The sequence below is a fragment of the Nerophis ophidion genome, linkage group LG12 (genome assembly GCF_033978795.1).
Source record: "Nerophis ophidion isolate RoL-2023_Sa linkage group LG12, RoL_Noph_v1.0, whole genome shotgun sequence".
NCBI classification, from domain to species: Eukaryota; Metazoa; Chordata; class Actinopteri; order Syngnathiformes; family Syngnathidae; genus Nerophis; species Nerophis ophidion.
In genome coordinates this window covers 51,247,506-51,271,943 of record NC_084622.1, presented here as the reverse complement: position 1 = coordinate 51,271,943, position 24,438 = coordinate 51,247,506, and the positions used below count along the sequence as shown (strand labels likewise).

Below are 24,438 nucleotides of genomic sequence, written 5' to 3'. Positions count from 1 at the left end.
GTCTAGAGCTAGTTGCTTTCTAGATGTCGGAAACAGCGGGAGGCAGGGTGCAGGTAAAAAAGAAAGGTGTCTAATGCTTAAAACATAAATAAACAAAAGGTGAGTGCCCCTAAGAAAAGGCATTAAAGCTTAGAGAAGGCTATACAGAGCAAAACTAAAAATGAACTGGCTACAAAGTAAACAAAAAAACAGAATGCTGGACGACAGCAAAGACTTACTGTGGAGCAAAGACTATGTACATCCGAACATGACATGACAATCGACAATGTCCTCGCAAAGGAGGATAAAAACGACTGAAATTTTCTTGATTGCTAAAACAAAGTGGATGCGGGAAGTAGCGCTCAAAGGAAGACATGAAACTGCTACAGGAAAATACCAAAAAAAGAGAAAAAGCAACCAAAATAGGAGCACAAGACAAGAACTAAAACACTACACACAGGAAAACAGCAAACAACTCAAAATAAGTCACGGCGTGATGTGACAGGTGGTGACAGTACACCTACTTTGAGACAAGAGCTATATTGATGCATGCTTGGTTATGGTCTAAAGTTATATCCAACAATTGTGACAACGACTTTTTACTGTCAACTGAGTTTCGTTTTTAATACATTTCTGCTGGTGGTGTGCCTCTGGATTTTTTAAACGCAAAAAATGTGCCTTGGCTCAAAAAATGGTTGAAAAACACTGCGGTAGAAAACGGATGGAGGGATAAAAATGCATGAGAATTTTTTACATTTTGAACGTTATTTTTAACACTGATGACCAGTGGAATTATTCATTACTTATTGTGTTAAGCAATGTAAAATAAGATTAATCTGAGAGCCAGCTGCAGTCATCAAAAGAGCCACATCTAGCTCGAGAGCCATAGGTTCCCTAACCCTGCGGTATGGTATTAGGAATGGGTACCTTTTCACATTAGAACCGATAAGCGAATCGACACTGGTACTCGATGGTACTGATTTTCTGAGGTTTATGCATACAAAATGTTTAGGATGGAATCCAAACACACAAACAAGGCTCCAGGTGCATTTAAGGTGTGTTAATAATCAGAGTTACAATGCTATCTACTGTACAGAGTTGTAACAACCGTCACAGACATCCATCCATCCATTTTCTACCAGTCACGTTGAAATGGGTTTATGAGCGAGGGTGTAACAAATAGCACCAAATACGCTGCACACAGAGTTGACTTACAGGCTTTCATCTTTGTATTTTTCTAGAACCTTGTTAGGAGGGACCATCCTGCTCAGTATGTCCACATTGGCTATGCTGCATTCGCCTCCCTCTCCCGCCTTGTTTGACAGCCACAGGAAAGCAGTCGGGGTCATCCTGCAGGTCAGTAGTATCCAAAACAACAAAACCCCTACATCAAAGGTGTCAGTCGTTTTCACTGAGGGCCACATCGCGGTTACGTTTGGCCCCAGAGGGCCGCTTCTAACAGTGAATACTATTATTACACCATGTTTTTATGCATTTTATTAGTAGATTTTAAAAAAGCTAAAATGTAAAAACCAATATTTTTTTATATTAAATTCAGTGTATATTACTATAAATGGAAAAACAGTACTGCTGTTTTTATGGTAAAAAAGGCAGCTCAGTTGCCAGAATTTGACTGTAAAATTTACATTTGTTTTCTTACTGTAATTAAAAAAAAACTGCAATTTTACAGTAACATTTTGGCACCTGAGCTGGCAGTTTGTTTTTTGTTTTTAATTGCAAATCAACAACTTTTAGATTTTTGTAGATTTTTTGGTGTATTACTGCAGTGGTTCTCAAATGGGTGGTATGCGTACCCCTGGGGGTACTTGAAGTGATGCCAAGGGGTTTGTGAGATTTTTAAGAATATTCTAAAAATAGCAACAATTCAAAAATACTTTATAAATATATTTATTGAATAATACTTCAACAAAATATGAATGTAAGTTTATAAACTGTGAAAAGAAATACAACAATGCAATATTCAGTGTTGACAGCTAGATTTTTTCTGGACATGTTCCATAAATATTGATGTTAAAGATTTCTTTTTTTGTGAAGAAATGTTTAGAATGAAGTTGCTGAATCCAGCTGGATCTCTATTACAATCCCCAAAGAGGGCACTTTAAGTTGATTACTTCTATGTGTCGAAATCTTTAGCAATAATAAAATCACCTGTTTATTTTTCAACAAGTTTTTAGTTATTTTTATATAAATTTTTCCAAATAGTTCAAGAAAGACCACTACAAATGAGCAATATTTTGCACTGTTATACAATTTAATAAATCAGAAACTGATGACATAGTGCTGTATTTTACTTCTTTATCTCTTTTTTTCACCAAAAATGCTTTGCTCTGATTAGGGGGTACTTGGATTAAATATTTGTTCACATGGGGTGCATCACTGAAAGAAGTTTGAAAACCACTGTATTACTGTAAATGCCAACACGACACCACAGTTTATTACATAAAAAAAAAGTAAAAATGTTTTCCATTAAGAGAAAAATGCTGTGAAAACCACAGTAAATTTCGCAATTTTACCATGAAATCTATTGCTACTTTTACGTTGCACAATTTGATGGACAACTTGCTTTGAAATCATTATTATTAGTATTTATTTCTATTTAAAAAATGCTTTGAATGTTTGATATAATATTTTTGCATAATTAGACAATATTTAAGTTAACATAATTTGCGATTACATGGAGGACATATGTTTATTTCTCCCAAAATAGAAAGAAAGAATACATTTAGTAAGAAAAGGTATAGTATTCTATTGATACATATTATTTCCTGGCTTTCAAGGGCCGTATAAAATGATGTGGCAGGCCACATCTGGACACCTAGCCTTGAGTTTGACACCTGTGCCCTACATTGTTGACCCTTTCGTTTCTCCCATGCAGCTCGACTTTCTAGATGAGGTGAAGTGGATTTATCACAGGCCGATCGAGCTCCCCGGGTCGATCCTCTTCTCTTCGCCTTGTGAAGATTTGAGAAAGAAATTGTTACAAATGTCGAAGAAGCTTAGTGTTTGCTTGTGAGTATAAAAAAAAATAATAATTAACAACATCAAGTGCTCCTGGTACCAATTGACAGATTTAAACACAGAAGAAGGCTTTGAATAATCAAAACTAAAGGCCGCTCATTACTATTTTTTCTTTTTTTACACGTTTATACTTTTTTTAATAAAACCTTAGTTTAATTCTGTGCACATACTAAAAGTAATTCACAGGGGAAAAAAATGGCAAATAATTTTTGTTTGTTCAGAATAACACACTTAACATGAAAAACATACACTCAGTACGACTGTCTTAAAAAACAGCACTAACACTCTGCACCACGGGGGACAGTGTCACGGGAAATTTGCAATTATAATATCAGTAACAGAAGAGGAAGGGCTGGGAATACAATTGTGGTAACACTTACGGCCCCCCCATGGATCACGAGCCCTGCGGACAGTGTGTGATGTTCGTACATGGAGTGGTGGGCCTGCATTTACTCACACTCTTATTTTTTTTCCAATTCCTCCATACTAAGATCCGGGGGCCACATGCGGCCCGGTAAATCTTTCAATTCAAGATTGTTTATTGTCGCATGCACAGTTAAACAGACAGTTTGCCGTACAATGAAAATCTTACTTTGCTAGTCCAGCCTTCAACATAAATAAATAAAAAATACAAATAAAAAAGTATATACAAGGCACAGTAAGTAACATAACATTATTGCACGTTCTGATTGACAGTCAACAGTATAAATGTGGAATTGAACTCGGGTCAAAGCAGCAGTTAAAGTGTCTACAGTGATGGTTCACAGTTCGGGGGTGGTCAAGGTAGCTGTCTTTTCAGAAAGACAAAAGTAAAAACGAGGGGAGAGTTAGCATTCACAAGCCTGATGGCCTGTGGGTATAAAACTGTTTGTCAGTCTCCTAGTCCTGGTATTCAGGCTCCAATGTGGCCTGCCGGACATTCCCAAATAATTTTTTTTACATCATTAAGAGGGAAAGTGTAGCTGCCATTATAATATGCAGTGATGTTTTCTAAAGGCCGTAAGTCTTCAACTATATAAAGTATTTCAATGGTTGGAATCTGTGCTTTTGCATGATCTACTAGTTACTATGGTCATGTAATTAGTTACTATGGTCATGTAATTAGTTACTATGGTCATGTAATTAGTTACTATGGTCATCTAATTAGTTACTATGGTCATCTAACTAGTTACTATGGTCATCTAATTAGTTACTATGGTCATCTAATGAGTTACTATGGTCATCTAATTAGTTACTTTGGTCATCTAATTAGTTACTATGGTCATCTAAGGAGTTACTATGGTCATCTAATGAGTTACTATGGTCATCTAATTGGTTACTATGGCCATCTAATTAGTTACTATGGTCATCTAAGTCACAGCAGCTCAGACGAGGCACCAAGCAGTGTGGGTGGGGAGCGTTTCCACAGAGTGTTTCCAGAGCAGCCAGCCTGAAATGTGGGTGTCAGAGACAGACGTGGAAGGAGATTTTTACAACCAAGTTCTAAAGCTTAGTGATATATCTGATTGTATGTGGGGTTTTTCTATTTTTGGTTTAAGTATTAGATACCTTTTTACCTGCACGGTGCTTCCAGCTGTCGCCTGCATATTGTGATCATGACATACCATTGTCGTCTCACACGACGTGTTCCCGACATCTACAAAACAATTAGCTACCGGCTTCCACCTACTGATATGGTATGGTGTAACATGGCCACTCTGCCGAGCTCTTAACGGCACCGACACTCAACAACGGCACATTATTTGCAGATTACAAGTACTGGTTTGCAAAAAATATTTTTAACCCAAATAGGTGAAACTGCATAATCTCCCACGGCACACCAGATAATATCTCACAGCACACCAGTGTGTCGCGGCACAGTGGTTGAAATACACTGTTCTAGGGATTACAGAACGGACTCCGATATTAGTAAAAGAAACAATAATGTGATATAAAATTATTTCTGTGAAAAAAAACAGCACATTTTCCTGAATGTTTACTGATGTATGTATACCTTTGTTCCCAGTCTGTCAGAAAATGAGAAGAACTTTATGTGGAGTAAACGTCACCAAAGCGACCAATCAAGTACATTCCTTCACCTTGTGCTGGGTGGAGCCCCCCGGTGGCAGCCTGAGGACCTAACAGAAATCTACACAATTGTGGAGCACTGGGCCATCCACCTCCCCGAGGAGGCCCTCTTTCTGCTCACCGATAGGTAGGAAGCATGCACTCTTTCCCATCAGGATTCAAAATGTGCTTTGCTTTTATTTAAAAAAAAGTATTCTTCAGTTTCCCCGACCAGACAGTGCGCACAGCCGCTGTTGATTATTTTCTACAAATACCAGACGATGTGCTGGAGCAATTCCTGCCGCAGTTGGTCCAGGTGAGCACACCGACACCCACCATGGACCGACGCCTTCCTTTGTGTGCTTTCTCTGAGTGATCATCTTGTTGTACAGGCTCTGAAGAGTGAGTGGGAGCTGGATGGACCCCTGGTCATGCTGCTGCTAGAGAGAGCACTAAAGAACATCAGAATTGCACAGCAACTTTACTGGTGAGCGACACCGGATTTTTGTTATTACACAGTATATTGAATTTTGTGTAAAAAAAAATACTCACAGGAACACTTTACAACAGAGTTTATATGTACCGTGAAATGTTCTATGTAGAGATGTCTGATAATGGCTTTTTTGCCGAAATCCCAGATTCCGATATTGTCCAACTCTTAATTACCGATTCTTATATCAACCGATACTGATATATACTGTCATCGAATTAACACATTATTTTGCCTAATTTTGTTGTGATGCCCCGCTGGATGCATTAAACAATGTAGCAACACTTGCCTTGACCTTAAAAACTTTAAATTCAAGGCCTGTATTTTGCTGTTTTGTACATTTTTGTTGCGTTATGCTTGATTGTAAAAAATGTCTATCAGGGAGCTGGTCTGAAAAGTAAAAGAGGAGCGACGTTCATATGTTGTTGATATTCAGCGTTTTATTGTTCATAGTTAATATTGTGAATCCCACTTTCTTTATTTTCATGAAGCAACTTCTGGTTTCTGTAACTGAGGAGATGATAAATTAAAAACTTGGTTTAATACGAACAAATTGTTTCTGTATTTAAAGAAGACCAAAATAATGTTCTTTAGTAATCACAAAAGTTATATACCGATCAGGATTGTTATTGATGATACACCAATTGAATATGTTCAACCAAATTCATTCTTAGGAGTGGTAATAGATGAAAATATCTCATATAAGTTACCTAAGGACAAATGTTGCTAAATGTGTTGGAATGACAAGGAGATCATGTCATTTATTGAACACCAATGCTCTGCTGTTATTGTATCAGTCATTTATTATGTCATATTTAAACTATTGTGTTGAATCTGGGGAAATTGTTATAAATCACATCTACGGCCTTTAGTCACTCTGCAGAAAAAGGCTACCAGGATTGTGTCCAATGTTTACTACAGACATCATTCAAATCCACTATTTATGGACTTAAAGCAACTTAAACTGAACCATCTGATCAACTTTAAAACTGCTCAAATGATGTTTAGGGCATCCCAAAACCCTCTACCATCCAATATACAGAACCTATTCCAGGATAGAGATGATCACCATAGTTACAGTTTAAGAGTAAACAACAAATTATATTTGTTTAAATTTAAAACCACTTTAAAATCAATGTGGATTTCAGTGCGTGGAGTCACTCTGTGGAACAACTTAGGGTACAAGTTAAAAATGTGTTCTAACAAGACTTAATTTAAAACACTGTTTATAAAAGAAGTACGAGGAGGAAAGAGAGTGATGCCCTCAGCACTGAGCGTGTGTGTGTGTGTGTGTGTGTGTGTGTGTGTGTGTGTGTGTGTGTGTGTGTGTGTGTGTGTGTGTGTGTGTGTGTGTGTTTTGGCTCGTCTTGTCTTGTCTCATACTAACAGTGGTACTATCTTATTGTTAGTGTACAGGAATTTTTCTTGTTTTTGTTTGTATAGTATTGTTCTTATATTATATTGTTTTGTTTATGTTAAAGGCCTACTGAAATGAGATGTTCTTATTCAAACGGGGATAGCAGGTCCATTCTATGTGTCATACTTCATCATTTCGCGATTTTGCCATATTTTTGCTGAAAGGATTTAGTAGAGAACATCCACGATAAAGTTTGCAACTTTTGGTTCTGATAAAAAAGCCTTGCCTGTACCGGAAGTAGCAGACGATGTGGGCGTGACGTCACGGGTTGTGGAGCTCCTTACATCTGAACATTGTTTACAATCATGGCCACCAGCAGTGAGAGCGATTCGGACCGAGAAAGCGACGATTTCCTCATTAATTTGAGCAAGGATGAAAGATTGGTGGATGAGGAAAGGAAAGTGAAGGACTAGAAAAAAAAGACTATACAGTGGAAACGATTCAGATGTTATTAGACAAATTTACTTGGATAAATCTGGAAAATCCCGTATCTGCTTATTGTGTTACCAGTGTTTTAGTGAGATTATATGGTCGTACCTGTACAACCTGAAGGTCAGCCCCGCACCTTTCTTCAGCACCAGTCGACGGGTGGTGGCGATGCCCATCTCTGCCCTTCGCAAGGGACCCTCTTCAAAACACGATCTTTCGAAATGATCGCTGCATAATACACTGTACTTTGTGTGTGTGGTCCAATCCAACCATGTTCATTGACCGCTCTATTCCATAGTAAAGCTTCACCGTCATCTTTCGGGAATGTAAACAATGAAACACCGGCTGTGTTTGTGTTGCTAAAGGCGACCGCAATACACCGCTTTCCACCTACAGCTTTCTCCTTTGACGTCTCCATTATTCATTGAACAAATTGCAAAAGATTCAGCAACACAGTAGTCCAGAATACTGTTGAATTATGCGATGAAAACAGACGACTTATAGCTGGGAACGATGCTGGAACAAAATGTCCTCTACAATGCGTGACGTCACGCGCACGTGTCATTATACCGCGATGTTTTAGCATAATACTTCCGCGCAAAATTTTACATTGCAATTTAGTAAACTAATCCCGCCATATTGGCATGTGTTGCAATGTTAATATTTCATCATTGATATATAAACTATCAGACTGCGTGGTCGCTAGTAGTGGCTTTCAGTAGGCTTTTAAATGTGGAAAGAGTGAGAGGGGTTGGGTTATTATAAGCGTCTGCTTCATCCAACCCCTTTTCAAGCCTTGCATAAATATCTCAAAATGTAAGAAAAATGAGTTTTGTTGTACTGTGCAGGTTTGAAATTAATATTTCAATTCAAAATGTACATTTTAAGTGTCCAATTCAGTAAAAAAACTGTAAAATTCCATTCCGTTTTTTTGAGGTGGTCTGTCATAACTTTTTTAGAATTCTATCGGACATTGTGACTTTTGGTATTAGTGTTCTTGAAAAAAGGAACTAAAACACACATACAGTACAGCAGATTTTTACAGCTTAATGTGTTTAAATAATGTATACACGCATACACATTTAATCCAATCCAATCCACTTTATTTATATAGCACATTTAAACAACAAAATGTTCCCAAAGTGCTGCACAACAATATTAAAAACAACATTCAAATACTATCCTGAGGCGGTATAGCTCGGTTGGTAGAGTGGCCGTGCCAGCAACTTGAGGGTTGCAGGTTCGATTCCCGCCTCCGCCATCCTAAACACTGCCGTTGTGTCCTTGGGCAAGACACTTTACCCACCTGCTCCCAGTGCCACCTACACTGTTTAAATGTAACTTAGATATTGGGTTTCACTATGTAAAGCGCTTTGAGTCACTAGAGAAAAGCGCTATATAAATATAATTCACTTCACTTCACTCCTCCAATGACTGAATAAAAACTAAAAATAAATAATAAATACATATAAAACCAATATAAAAACAATATAAAATTACTATGATTAAAAACAATTTTAAGGGTGAAACCAATTAAAACAGTAAATAGAAAGCAACATTTTAAAACTCAGAGGGCAACAGAGGACCATAAAACTCACGTAGTGTTAAAAGCCAGAGAATAAAAATGAGACAAGACTTAAAACACACATTGGCCCTCCAGACACATTTTCTCTCTCAATGTGGCCCCCGAGTGAAAATATTTGCCCAGTTCCGTAGCAGAGTCTGTAATATTTATGGTTATGGACGATATTACTTCATTTCAAACTTTCAAACAAGCATACAGTTCCAATGCACAATATGAAGGCGGTATGGCTCAGTTGGTAGAGCGGCTGTGCCAGCAACTTGAGGGTTGCGGGTGTGATCCCCGCTTCCGCCATCCTAGTCACTGCCATTGTGTCCTTGGGCAAGACACTTTACCCACCTGCTCCCAGTGCCACCCACACTGCTTTAAATGTAAAAAAATAGATATTGGGTTTAACTCTGTAAAGTGCTTTGAGTTAGAGCTGGGCGATATGGCCTTTTTTTAATATCTCGATATTTTTAGGCCATATCGCGATATACGATATATATTACGATATTTTGCCTTAGCCTTGAATGAACACTTGATGCATATAATCACAGCAGTATGATGATTCTATGTGTCTACATTCAAACATTCTTCTTCATACTGCATTCATATATGCTACTTTTAAACTTTCATGCAGAGAGGGAAATCACAACTAAGTCAATTGACCAAAACTGTATTTATTAAACAGTTATTAAGCAATGGCACAAACATTCAAGTCCTTTCCAAAACAGAAAGTGCAAGATTGTCGGACATTTTAAGCGTCAAATATAAATGAGCTGCATAATAGGAAATCAAATAGTATTCGTCCTTCACTATGTGGTAGGTTACTACGGTTATGAAATTCTCTTCATTCTCTAGACCAGGGGTCACCAACACGGTGCCCGCGGGCACCAGGTCGCCCCTAAGGACCAGATGAGTCGCCCGCTGGCCTGTGCTAAAAATAGCTGAAATAGCAGCACTTACCAGTGAGCTGCCTCTATTTTTTTAAATTATATTTAATTACTAGCAAGCTGGTCTCGCTTTACTCGACATTTTTAATTCTAAGAGAGACAAAACTCAAATAGAATTTGATAATCTAAGAAAATATTTTAAAAACTTGGTCTTCACTTGTTTAAATAAAGTCATTTATTTTTTTTACTTTGCTTCTTATAACTTTCAGAGACAATTTTAGAGAAAAAAATACAACCTTAAAAAGGATTTTAGGATTTTTAAACACATATACCTTTTTACCTTTTAAATTCCTTCTTCTTCTTTCCTGACAATTTAAATCAATGTTCAAGTATTTTTTTTCTTACTATTGTAAAGAATAATAAATACATTTTAATTTAATTCTTCATTTTAGCTTCTGTTTTTTCGACGAAGAATATTTGTGAAATATTTCTTCAAACTTATTATGATCAAAATTCACAATAAATATTCTGGCAAATCTAGAAAATCTGTGGAATCAAATTTAAATCTTATTTCAAAGTCTTTTGAATTTCTTTTAATGAAATAATGATTTGTCTTTGTTAGAAATATAGCTTTCTCCAATTTGTTATATATTTTAACAAAAGGCAGATTGGTTTTCAACCTATTTAAAACATGTCATCAAAATTCTAAAATTAATCTTAATCAGGAAAAATGACTAATGATGTTCCATAAATTATTTTTTTAATTTTTTCAAAAAGATTTGAATGAGCTAGTTTTTCTTCATTTTTTTCGGTTGAGTTTTAAAGCGTCTAATTGAAGAGAAACTATGTTTCGAAATTAATTTTCATTTTTTTCGTGTTTTCTCCTCTTTTAAACCGTTCAACTAAGTGTTTTTTTCATAATTTATTCTGTACAAAAAAACCTTCCGTAAAAGGAAAAAAAATGTACGAAGGAATGAGAGACAGAAATACCCATTTTTTAATATATATATATATATATATATATATATATATATATATATATATATATATATATATATATATGTCTTGATTGGATTATCCAGAGAATAGTGCTCGATACCGTGGTAGAGCGCAATATGAGGGAACCCCTCATGAAACAGATCTGTAGAGATGAAGTAGTCTTGTGATTTTTTCCCACACCTACATATATATATATATATATATATATATATATATATATATATATATATATATATATATATATATATTTATTTATTTATTAAAGGTAAATTGAGCAAATTGGCTATGTCTGGCAATTTAAGTGTGTATCAAACTGGTAGCCCTTTTCATTAATCAGTACCCAAGAATTAGCTCTTAGTTTCAAAAAGGTTGGTGACCCCTGCTCTAGCGAGTGACTTTTCAAATGATGCTACACATTAGCAGTAATGCTACTTTTTATAGCAACGCTTTTGCCCCACATTTGACAAATTACGGTTGTCTGTTGGACATATTCCCACTTGAAGCCGAACCACCGCCAGACGATGGACCCCCTGCTGTTTTTCTTGGGAATTCAGTCTTCCTTCATTTGTTACCAGATCCGCACCTTCTTTCTCTCGTATTACCACTCGCACGGCTACGTTAGCATCACAGCTAACATTACCCAGTCTGCTACCTCTCTGCTGGGCGAGGGCGTATACGTATGTGAGGTATGACGTGATCGTATGTGACGTGTGTAAGTTTGTGCGCCTGCTTGTCTGTCAGAAGGAGACACAAGATGGAGTGAGAGGAGCCTATAGTGTAATGCCCGCAGCTAAAAGCAACTGCGTGAGAACGTATATTCGAAAAATACGAAATAGTCATTTTATATGTCGCACAGAGACAAGCCTGCGATATATTGTGTATATCGATATATTGCCCAGCCCTACTTTGAGTCACTAGAGAAAAAACGCTATATAAATATAGTTCACTTCAATATCACATGTTTACAGTTTCACATTGTAAAGCCGGAAAGGAATTACGGCTGCATATTCTACTCAGTGTGGTCTTTTTGTGGTGGTCAGGCTGCTGGAGGATGCCTGCACAGATGAGCACTACCAGAGCTGGTACAGAAAGGTGCAGGCGGCCCTGCGCTACTGCTGTGGTCCAGTCTTGAGGAACGAGCTTGATCAGGAAGCCCGTCTGCTGTCGGTGGTTGTGCAGGTCGCGGAGAATGTTCGCACGGCGGAGAAGTCAAGGCGAAAGGTCTCTGAAAAACTTTCCCTCAAGTCAGTAGCTCGGCCTGAGCTGCAAGGCCAATGTTTTATTATGCATGTTGGTTGGATTGCAGACTGTTTTGAACAAAGAAAAGGGGAAGATTGAGAAGTTCTTCAGCGATGGGAGAAGCTGCTGTCTACCTTTGAATGTTGCCGTCCGTGTCAAAGGAGTGGACCTGGATGTAAATATGACAAACATCAAAACCATCCAGCTCTGAGGATGTCTTTATATGTGTTTTATACTTTTAGGCCTGCAAGTTCTACAACTCCAATACTGCTCCCCTGGGGCTATCCTTTATCTGTACTGACCCGCTGGCCAAGAATTATAGTCTAATCTGCAAGGTTGGTAATAAAGCACCTCTTTAGTCGTGAACTCTTGAGTTGATGAGCACCAATGTGCCTTGCAGACCGGTGATAGCGTGCGCCAGGACATGTTGGTCCTTCAGATGGTCAGGATGATGGACAAGCTGTGGCTCCAAGAAGGGCTGGACTTGCGAATGGTCACCTATGGATGTCTCTCGACTGGCCAGTCTCAAGGTATATCTTCTTTTATTTGTGTCTGGTTTATTTCATCAAATAGTGATGCCCAGATTAATTCTAGCACATGCCGTCCACTTGAATAAATAAACACTTTACCTCAAATAGACCCCCCTTAATGTCTCATGGCAAACGTCTTTACCGCAGAACACACTGACAACACAGCAGATGTGGCATACAGTACAGACTGAAGGTTTGGACACACCTTCTCATTCAATGCCTTTTCTTTATTTTCATGACTATTTACATTGTAGATTGTCACTAAAGGCATCCAAACTATGAATGAACACATTTATGTACTTAATAGGGGTGTGGGAAAAAATCAATTCAAATATGAATCGCGATTCTCACGTTGTGCGATTCAGAATCGATTCTCATTTTTAAAAAATAGATTTTTTTTTTTTTTATCAATCCAACAAAACAATACACAGCAATACCATAACAATGCAATCCAATTCCAAAAGCAAACCTGAGCCAGCAACACTCAGAACTGCAATAAACAGAGCAATTGAGAGGAGACACAAACACCACACAGAACAAACCAAAAGTAGTGAAACAAAAATGAATATTATCAACAATGGTATCAATATTAGTTATAATTTCAGCATATCAGTGATTAAAAATCCCTCATTGACATTATCATTAGACATTTATAAAAATTTTTAAAAAAGAACAATAGTGTCACAGTGGCTTACACTCGCATGGCATCTCATAAGCTTGACAACACACTGTGTCCAATGTTTTCACAAAGATAAAATAAGTCATATTTTTGGTTCCTTTAATAGTTAAAACAAATTTACATTATTGCAATCAGTTGATAAAACATTGTCCTTTACAATTATAAAAGCTTTTTACAAAAATCTACTACTCTGCTAGCAAGTCAGCAGACTGGGGTAGATCCTGCTGAAATCTATGTATTGAATGAATACACAATCCTTTTGAATCGGGAAAAAAATCGTTTTTGAATCGAGAATCGTGTTGAATTGAAAAAAAAAATCGATTTTGAATCGAATCGTGTCCCCAAGAATCAATATTGAATCGAAATGTGGGACACCCAAAGATTCGCAGCCCTAGTACTTAACGAAAAAATATGTTTTATATTCTAGTTTCTTCAAAATAGCCACCCTTTGTTCTGATTACTGCTTTGCACACTCTTGGCATTCTCTCCATGAGCTTCAAGCACACCTGTGATGTAAAAAACATTTCAGGTGACTCTTGAAGCTCATGGAGAGAATGCCAAGAGTGTGCAAAGCAGTAATCAGAGCAAAGGGTGGCTATTTTGAAGAAACTAGAATACAAAACATGTTTTCAGTTATTTCACCTTTTTTTGTTAAGTACATAACTCCACATGTGTTAATTCATAGTTTTGATGCCTTCAGTGACAATCTACAATGTAAATAGTCATGAAAATAAAGAAATAGCATTGAATGAGAAGGTTTTTTCAAACTTTTGGCCTGTACTGTATGTTCTGTTCTGTTCAGTTTCAGTTTATGTAGAACATGCATGCGAGGCAATGTAATGCAACACATATTTCCAGTTGTTTCATTACAGCGCGTCCAAAAAGGAGTAGGAAGAAGCAGAGCTTATTTAATCCTACCCCTTTTTATATCGTAGCAATTTCATCCCATTTCCTTGTTATCTGTAACCGAACAGTGGATTAATAAATAATAAATAACTAATATACCATGGTAAGTAAACATATATCAAAAACATAAATAATCTTTATTTCAAAAGAAAAAAAAAGATTTAAGATGATCGTCATAATTGTTCTGCTTTGTACTTTGTGAACATTTGTAGTTTGAACAGTCTCTTAAACTGGATCATATTGCTGCTTTGTTTAATTTCTTTGCTTAATCAGTTCCATAATTTAATTCCACATTCCTGCAGTCCTGGGTTCAAATCCAGGCTCGGGATCTTTCTGTGTGGAGTTTGCATGTTCTCCCCGTGAATGCGTGGGTTCCCTCCGGGTACTCCGGCTTCCTCCCACCTCCAAAGACATGCACCTGGGGATAAGTTGATTGGCAACACTAAATTGGCCCTAGTGTGTGAATGTGAGTGTGAATGTTGTCTGTCTATCTGTGTTGGCCCTGCGATGAGGCGGCGACTTGTCCAGGGTGTACCCCGCCTTCCGCCCGATTGTAGCTGAGATAGGCGCCAGCGCCCCCGCGACCCCAAAAAAGGGAATAAGCGGTAGAAAATGGATGGATGGATGGATACTGATATGCTAAATGTTTTAAGTGTTGTACGCGTGTACAAATGTTTGAAATTAGATTTTCCTCTAAGGTTATATTTCTCTTTTGTTGAGAAGAATTGTTGTACGTTCTTGGGTAGCGAGTTATACTTTGCTTTGTACATCATTTTAGCTATTTGCAAATGCACCAAATCTTTGAATTTCAATAATTGTGATTTAATAAATTAAGGGTTTGTATGATCTCTATATCCAACATTATGCGTTTTTTGGGGGGTTTTTTTGTAACCGTTAATGAATGAAGCACACATTTGTAGTTTTTTCCCCATATTTCTACATAATAACTCAGCTATGGTAACACTAGCAAGCAGTAAAGAATATGAAGTAATTTTTGGTCTAGAACATATTTTTGCTTTATGTATTATTGTTGTGTTTCTTCCTACTTTATGTTGTATATGTTTTTAAATTAGGTTTCCAGCTAATTTTTTCATCTATTATTACACCCAAAAATCTGTTTTTTTTTACCCTTCCAATGTCTACTCTGTCTATTTGTGTTTGTGTTTGACTTTCTTTTCTACTGTTACCAAATAACATTATTTTAGTTTTACTGAGATTGTACAGTGAAGCTAAGATTTTCCTTAGCCAGTCCTTCCGGGAATTTGCGACGTCGAAATCCAATGCCCGCAACTTCCCTGCATATTTTGGCTAATCCGTGTCATTTTTGACTGTCTATTTTGTTTCTGAGTTACGCTCAAATGCTGGCAAATCACCTGTCTAATCCACATGTAGTAGTGTTTTTCTTGTGAAGGCAAAACAGGAACATCAATGTGTAACAATATATCAACTTTTTATTTCTCAAACGGTCTCCAGCGTACTTCCTGTTTACAGTGCTAATCCTTCAAGGTATCAAATGATAAAAACGATGGTTTTCCCATGAAAATCTAATTAATCTCATTCTTGTCGTTTAGAAAACAAGAAACATTGTTTTGGTGTTAATACACCAAATGACACCAGAGAACCGTGAGCGTAACTCTCAGAGCTTTGATGAGCGTAAATGAGTTAAAGTTCCATTAAACCGCTGAAATTCAGTAAAAATTATCATATGTAACATGGCAGATATTTATGAAAGACTTGTGAGCTCAATGAACTCAACCAAATTTGGCCTGCTTTCGCTGTTGTTCTATCTCATTACGCACTTTAAAAATAATCTTGTTTTTGTCTACTTGTCTACTGGATCGAAATCACCTATTCAAAGCTGTAATTACCCAACCACAAATATTGCACTCTGCAACTTATTTTTGGAGTACTGCATATTTTGCATTTTCCAATTATAAAACCACATTTTTTCTCGACCAAAAGTCTGTAAACATAAAAAAACAAAACATAAGAAATAGTAACAACAAATGGTTAGAGTGTCCGCCCTAAGATGGGTAGGTTGTGAGTTCAAACCCCGGCTGAGTCATACCAAGGACTATAAAAATGGGAGCCATCACCTCCATGCTTGGCACTCAGCATCAAGGCTTCGATTTGGGGGTTAAATCTCCAAAAATGATTCCCGGGCGCGGCCACTACTGCTGCTCACTGTTCTCCTCACCTCCCAGAGGGTGAACAAGGGGATGGGTTGAATGCAGAGAACAAATTGCACCACAATCATTTGTAATTTAACTTTAAAAATAATCTTGTTTTTGTCGACTGAAACAAACGGGTGATGGGTCAAATGCAGAAAATAATTTCGCCACAACTAGTATGTGTGTGACAATCATTGGTACTTTAATTTTTTTAACTTTAACATTATATTAATAGATAGATCTGAAGTTTCTAAAAGATTTCAAGCGTTGAAATTCAAAGAAAATTGATATTGCTACAAACAGTAGCCCTTTTTGGATCCATAGAGGAGGTGTGTACAGTCAATCTTAAGGTTGCACAGGGGTTAGGTTTATCTGTAGGTGTCTGGTACTCTCTGCGGTTGAGTAAATGCTAGCAACTATGTGAGATGATAGCTATAAATCTGTGTGGCTCGTGTGTACAGTATATTCCATGTTGATGTTTTATAACTGGCAGGCCTTATAGAAGTGGTTCCCGAGGCTGTGACGCTGGGCAAGATTCAGCAGGAGTGGGGTCTGGGCGGGACCCTTCGACATGACACGCTGGAAAAGTGGTTCCACATGTGGAACAAAACAAAGGAGGACTATGAGAAGGTGAGCACAGATCCTAGATTGGAGGTGTCAAAGTGGTTTTCACCGAGGGCCACATCGCAGTTATGTTTGGCCCCAGAGAGCCACTTCTATACTATTATTACACAATTTTTTAAATGCATTTTATTAGTAGATGTTTTTCTTAACTAATATGTAAAAAAAATATATGGTAAATTGCAATAATTTCAACCAAAAAAAATGGTATATATTATTATGGAAAAAACAATACTGCTGTTTTTATGGTTTAAAAAAGGCAGTTAAGATGCCTGAGTTTTACTGTAAAATGTACTTTTTTTTTAACTCTAAATAAAACTGCAATTTTACAGTAAAATTTTGGCACCTTAGCTGCCAGTTTCTATTTTTTTTTATTTTTTTTTTACTGCCAATCAACTGTAGATTTTTTGGTGTATTACTGTAAATGCCAAAACGGCACCACAATTTATTTATTAATTTATTACAGTTAAAAAAAAAAAAAAGTACTGTTTGATTGTAGCTGCGATAGGCTCCAGCGACCCCAAAGGGAATAAGCGGTAGAAATGGATGGATGGATGTTTTTTTCATTTAGAGAAAAATGCTGTAAAAACCACAGTCAATTTCACAATTTTACTATGAAATCTATTGCCACTTTTACATTGCACAGTTTGATGGATGACTCGCTTTGAAATCATTATTATTAGAATGTATTTCTATTTAAAAAATGGTTTGAATGTTCTGCGATGAGGTGGCGACTTGTCCAGGGTGTACCCCGCCTTTTGCGTGAATCCAGCTGAGATAGGCTCCAGCGACCTCGAACAGGACAAGCGGTAGAAAAATGGATGGATGGATGGTTTGATAAAATATTTTTGCATAATTAGACAATATTTAAGTTAACATAATTTGCGATTATATTGATGACATATTTTTTTTTTCTCAAAATAGAAAGAAAGAATACTTTGAGTAAGAAAAGGTACAGTACTTTATTGATACATATTATTTCCGGGCTTTCGAGGGCCAAACAAAATGAAGTGGCGGGCCACATCTGGCTCTCGGGCCTTGACTTTGACACCTGTGTCCTAGATCAATCAATTATATGTTGACCACCAGAACTGATCATTAACCTGCGCTCCTGTTTGCTTGTCACATGTTTTCAGGCTGTGATGAACTTCATTCACTCATGCGCAGGTTGGTGCGTGGCCACCTTCATCCTGGGGATCTGCGACCGCCACAACGACAACATCATGTTGAAACACAGCGGGCACATGTTCCACATAGACTTTGGCAAGATCATGGGCAACGCGCAGAAGATTGCAAACTTTAAAAGGCACGTAAGAACAGTCAATTACTGTGTTTGTATGGAACAAGGCTTACCTTCTTTATGTTGCCACACTGTTAGGGACCGATCACCGTTCATCTTCACGTCGGAGATGCAGCACTTCATCACAGGCGGCGGCCAGAAGCCTCAGCGCTTGCATCGCTTTGTGGAACTCTGTTGTGAGGCTTACAACATCGTCAGACGGCGATCTGCCCTCGTACTCAGTCTGCTGGAGCTGGTAAAGCCAATTGAAACATCGACACTTCAAACTGGGCCGCGAGGGCGTCATACTAATGATATTTTCATCACCTTGAAGACTTTACTGACATGTAAATGGCAAAATGGCCCCTGAAAGCCTTTGATTTTTCAACATGTGGCAAGTGTTGGCTGATTCCGATATTGACCCGATGCAATATTAGCCCGGATAATACTTACTGTGTTTTTCGGATTATAAGGCGCACTTAAAGGCCTACTGAAAGCCACTACTAGCGACCACGCAGTCTGATAGTTTATATATCAATGATGAAATATTAACATTGCAACACATGCCAATACCGCTAGGTTAACTTACCAAAGTGCAATTTTAAATTTCGCGCGGAAAAATACTGCTGAAAACTTCTCGGTATAATGACGTGTACGCGTGACTTCACGGATTGTAGAGGACATTTTGTTCCAGCATCGTGCCCAGCTATTAAGTCGTCTGATTTCATCGCATAATTCCACAGTATTCTGGACATCTGAGTTGGTTAATATTTTGCAATTTGTTCAATGAACAATGGAGACATCAAAGAAGAAAGCTGTAGGTGGGAAGCGGTGTATTGCGGCCGCCTTTAGCAAAATAAACACAGTCGGTGTTTCATTGTTTACATTCCCAAAAAATGACGGTGAAGCTTTACTATGGAACAGAGATGTCAAGCGAACACGGTTGGATTGGACCACGCACACAAAGTACAGTGTATTATGCAGCGGTCATTTCGAAAAATAAAGAACATTTTACCATTCTGTATTATGAAGGCGTTCTATGTCGTGTGCTACTCCAGCATCAATATCAGCAGCGTCCTCCTGACCGTCAGCGCCGAGTTCATAGTGGTATGGCTATATCCCTTGTTGCGGTATGGCCTGGCCGAGTGGTCCTGCCACCCCCACGGCTGCCACGGCACCTCTCACAGCATCTTACCTATCTGAATTGCTCCCACTGCCCTCTAGTCCTTTTTTTTCTTCTAGTCCTTCACTCTCGCTTTCCTCATCCACAAATCTTTCATCCTCGCTCAAATTAATGGGGGAATCGTCGCTTTCTCGTTCCGAATCGCCCTCGCTGCTGGTGGCCATGATTGTAAACAATGTTCTGATGTGAGGAGCTCCACAACCCGTGACGTCACGCGCACATCGTCTGCTACTTCCGGTACAGGCAAGGCTTTTTTATTAGCGACCAAAAGTTGCGAACTTCATCGTGGATGTTCTCTACTAAATCCTTTCAGCAAAAATATGGCAATATGGCGAAATGATCAAGTATGACACATAGAATGGACCTGCTATCCCCGTTTAAATAAGAACATCTCATTTCAGTAGGCCTTTAAAATCCTTTCATTTTCTCATAAATCGACATTGCGCCTTATAACCCGGTGCGCCTAATGTACGGCATAATTCTGACTTCGAAGCAATTTTATTTGGTACATGGTGTAGTGATAAGTGTGACCAGTAGATGGCAGTCACACATAAGAGATACGTGTGGACTGCAAAATGACGCCAGTAAGCAACATCAAAACGTTAAATGTTCCATTGAGACTATAGAACATTACACACGGCGTTTAAAAATGTGTTAAAATGTTTTAGTACGACTGCGGTAAGCTATGAAGCCACACCGCTTGATAGATTGTCGGCGCATTAAGCATACAAGTTTTATTATGGTGTGTGTATAAGGACTGCAAAATGGCACCTCTTAGCAGACATGTTACTTGGCGTTTTGTTTCGCAATTTTATGCAACTTTTCTTACCTTCTGTTACCTGCTGATGTGTATTGGGGATCTGCGTAAGTCCTGAAAATGTGCGCACATCCGCCATTGTAGGCCATGGAGACGCCGTAGTCGAAAGCGTCTTCTTTTTCTCTCCCTTCTTATGTGGCATTCATCCTCCGCTGTTGTCATTTCTAATATAAAGTAGTGTAAAGTTCTTTCTTATATCTGTCAGTAAACTCGCCATGAAAGCGCTAAAACATACCGGTGTAGTGAGTTTACATTATTCATCCAAGGAACTATAGTTATTAGAGTTCCGGTCAGACGTTTTTTCACGGGACACATTTCCGGCGTTGATGTTGCACTAGTGAGCCACGGATTAGGGGATGCCGCTCCGTTATTGATTGAAGTAAAGTCTGACTGTCATTAAAACAGTTAGCTCCATCTTATGACACTTCTTCCACCCCCGTCCTTGCACGCTACACCGCTACAACAAAAATGACGGGGAGAAGACGCTCTTGAAGGTGAGCCACGTAAATAAAACCGCCCACAAAACTGTCAGAAAGCGGCTTGAAGATGATCTGTAAAACATCATCTATGCAACATTTTGACCAAAGAACCACCATTACATGTTATGTAGACCACAAGATAGTGTTTTAAATTTAGAAAAAAATCATAATATGACCCATTTATATGACAATAGACCCCCTCATGGACAGTGTGCCTTTATAATCGGAAAAATATGGCACTTTTGGTATGGAATGTTAAAAAAATGCTCGATCATGTGAAATTACAAACAGATAACAATAGGAGGTATGAAAAACACAAACCTAATATTAACTAAAACGAAATATACTGCATTAATACATCAGCTGGTTTTTGTCATCGTTTCAGGGATTCTCTATTTAACCATACATTTATTTTTTCCACCACAGTAGTGTTAACATTAATACAGCCAATTTACAAGCGATGATCAAAACAAGAAGTTAATAAAACCTGTGTGTTGTCTGCAGATGATCAGTGCAGGGATGGCAGAACTGAAGGATACTAATGACCTGCATTATGTCCAGAACAACCTCAGACCCAACAACACGGACCTGGAAGCCACGTCCTACTTTACAAAGTAATTGAACGCATTAAAACACGCACACGCACGTTACTTCTCTTAATCCACAAACACAGGGAGTTTTTTTTCAACTTTAAGAACAAAATAGAGAGGTATGGAGCAAATATAGGGTCAAAAGTTTTGTACATGTAAACATTTACTTTAAAACTAAAAAATTTAATTTTAATGGTGGATTTACAAAATAAAATACCTCAGTGTATACGAAATAAAAATAAGTGCAGAAAAAAAGGTTCAGGTAGAATAATTATGATTTACTCTGGTAATTATTTTGAATAAATTCTTCACTTTAATTTCTCATATTTATTATTTGTGCCTCTGTTTAAGATTTTCTATTTGGTTTTTTAAGTTTCACTAAATATTTTGTTTTTCTTCGGGTTCAGAATTTTGGCTTAAATTTCACATGGAGCGTGTGCCATCAACTAAAAAAGGGGAGTGGAATCATGAAAGAGCGAGATCACGTTGCCTTCAGGGAACGTAGGAACTAAGACAATTCCTCACTTTAACAAGGCTAGATCAGAGGTCCCCAACCACTGGACCACCGTCACAATGAATTGATTGAAAAAAAATTATTATAAGAAATAGTATTCAGCTGATTTTTCCCACTTTATGAAGCTGCCTTTGAATGCATCAAATGTTCTAAAATTTGCTGTCATAAAAGTTCAAGCAATGGTTGGTTCGTTTTGTAACGTGGTTCAAAGGTTTTTAACAGCGCGTCGTGGATTGTTTGATTGAAACCTTTTTTGGAAATTTTTTTCTATTTTCCATAAATTAAAATGTCTTTAAATCAACACAACAGACACATGTTGGCAGAAGATATTTTTCCGTCAGCAATGCACACATTTAACGACACACAGGAGCACTTTTAAACAGTTTATGCGTTTGGATCGGAAAAAAGTAGAGATGTCCGTTAATATCGGACTGCCAATATTATCTGCCTATAAATGCCGATATTGTCCAACTCTTAATTACCAATATTATCGGCCGATGAATGCCGATAATATCGGTCGATATTGTCGGATGATAAATGCCGATATTATTGACTAATATTCCGATATTTTCCAGCTCTTAATTACCGATTCCGATATCAACCGATACCGATAAATACAGTCGTTGAATTAACACATTATTATGTCTAATATGTAATATTGGTTTCAAAAAGTAAAATTTATGACTTTAAAAGTCCGCTGTACGGATTGGTACACGGACGTAGGGAGAAGTAAAGAGCGCCAATAAACCTTAAAGGCACTGCCTTTGCGTGCCGGCCCAATCACATAATATCTACGGCTTTTCACACACACAAGTGAATGTAAAACATACTTGGTCAACAGCCATACAGGTCACACTGAGGGTGGCCGAATAAACAACTTTAACACTGTTACAAATATGCGCCACACTGTGAACCCACACCAAACAAGAACGACAAACACATTTCGGGAGAACATCCGCACCGTAACACAACATAAACACAACAGAACAAATACACAGACCCCCTTGCAGCACTAACTCTTCCAGGATGCTACAATATACACCCCCACCTTAACCTCGCCTCCCCTCAACCCCGCCCATTGCAACGTCTTCATGCTCTCTCAGGAAGAGCATGTCCCAAATTCCAAGCTGCTGTTTTGAGGCATGTTAAAAAAATAATGCACTTTGTGACTTCAATAATAAATATGGCAGTGCCATGTTGGCATTTTTTTCCACAACTTGAGTTGATTTATTTTGGAAAACCTTGTTACGTTGTTTAATGCATCCAGCGGGGCATCACAACAAAATTAGGCATAATAATGTGTTCATTCCACCACTGTATATATCGGTATCGGTTGATATCGGAATTGGTAATTAATACAATATCGTAACATCGGCAAAAAAGCCTTTATCGGACATCTCTAGAAAAAGGGATTGTTTTTTAGCACGACAAAAGTACACAAGCTGAAGAGATACACCCACCTACCCTTCACTTCAGAAACTGCAGGTTAACAACATACTTTGATTTAAAACACAATTTCATACAAGTATAGGGTCTCTCCATCAGTTTGGGTGGTTGGCTTGGAAAAGTTTGAAGACCCCTGGTGTAGTTTGTTATTCGTATTTACCTGACTCCCCTGATTATCTCCCAGCTCCCCAAATAAAACAGGAGTGCAGTAGCAGTTGGCTCAGACACTTTCCTGGTGATCGCAGACAAGTGTGGAGAATATGTGAGAAGAAGTAACAATAAGTGGGGCAAAAATGACCAAAATAAATGAAAGAATGGGAGAAAATATGTTGACCCTGCAGATTGACTTTAATTTAATTGAATACTGGTGAGACATAAGAACGTCATTGAGGATAAAGGACATGAGGCAAGACAGGGCACATTAAGGAGATAAAGATAGTAACATGTCACTGTTTAGAAATCTCAGTCATTCTGTATTCATTTTGTGCCTGTCTTGGTTTTATAAATAAAACCTAACAAATAAATAAATAAATAGCTTCATATTACATTCCCTTAAGGTAACATAATAGTGGACCCTCCCACCACATCCTTTTTGCTAAACTGTGCGTCACAATCCCATTCCCCTAGCAGTTCAGAACAAGCTACCTATGCTAAATTTGGGCCTAAAATCAGAAACTAGGAAGAAAATATTTTTCGAATCTAAAAAAGAAAAATGTATAAAACTGTAAAAAAAAAATAGAAACTGTAAAGAAAACTATTTTAATGTGAAAAAAAACAGAAGCTCAAATATTAAAATATATGAATGTGAAAAATGGTTATGGTTACAATGTGGTACATAATAATAATAATAGATTTTATTTGTAAAAAGGACTTTACATTGAGCAAACAAACAGAAAGTGCTACGGTGCAATAATAAAAAAAAAAAGATAATAAAAATAAATAAAAACTACAACTAGCACGCATATATTAAAAAAAAGGCTTTTTTAAAAAGAAGGGTTTTTAAGCCTTTTTTAAAAGCATCCACAGTCTGGAGTGCCCTAAGGTGGTCAGGGAGAGCATTCCACAGACTGGAAGAAAGCCATTGTTGGTAGCTTTGTCCTCAGAGGTTGGAGGAGGTTAGCCAGTCCG

At 37.7% G+C, this 24,438-nt stretch overlaps 1 protein-coding gene across 1 annotated transcript in view; it reads left to right on the top strand.

The window, feature by feature from the left end:
• Window positions 1-24,438, top strand: part of LOC133563536 (phosphatidylinositol 3-kinase C2 domain-containing subunit gamma-like) — a 74,971-nt gene that overhangs the window by 31,013 nt on the left and 19,520 nt on the right. The window contains exons 14-26 of the mRNA XM_061917706.1: window positions 1,221-1,335; window positions 2,876-3,009; window positions 5,024-5,212; window positions 5,287-5,380; window positions 5,457-5,551; window positions 11,897-12,077; window positions 12,163-12,270; window positions 12,338-12,430; window positions 12,496-12,625; window positions 16,875-17,011; window positions 18,139-18,308; window positions 18,381-18,537; window positions 21,265-21,374. Of these exons, the coding sequence (XP_061773690.1) occupies window positions 1,221-1,335; window positions 2,876-3,009; window positions 5,024-5,212; window positions 5,287-5,380; window positions 5,457-5,551; window positions 11,897-12,077; window positions 12,163-12,270; window positions 12,338-12,430; window positions 12,496-12,625; window positions 16,875-17,011; window positions 18,139-18,308; window positions 18,381-18,537; window positions 21,265-21,374 (1,713 nt within the window). The remainder of the gene's footprint in view (window positions 1-1,220; window positions 1,336-2,875; window positions 3,010-5,023; window positions 5,213-5,286; window positions 5,381-5,456; window positions 5,552-11,896; window positions 12,078-12,162; window positions 12,271-12,337; window positions 12,431-12,495; window positions 12,626-16,874; window positions 17,012-18,138; window positions 18,309-18,380; window positions 18,538-21,264; window positions 21,375-24,438) is intronic.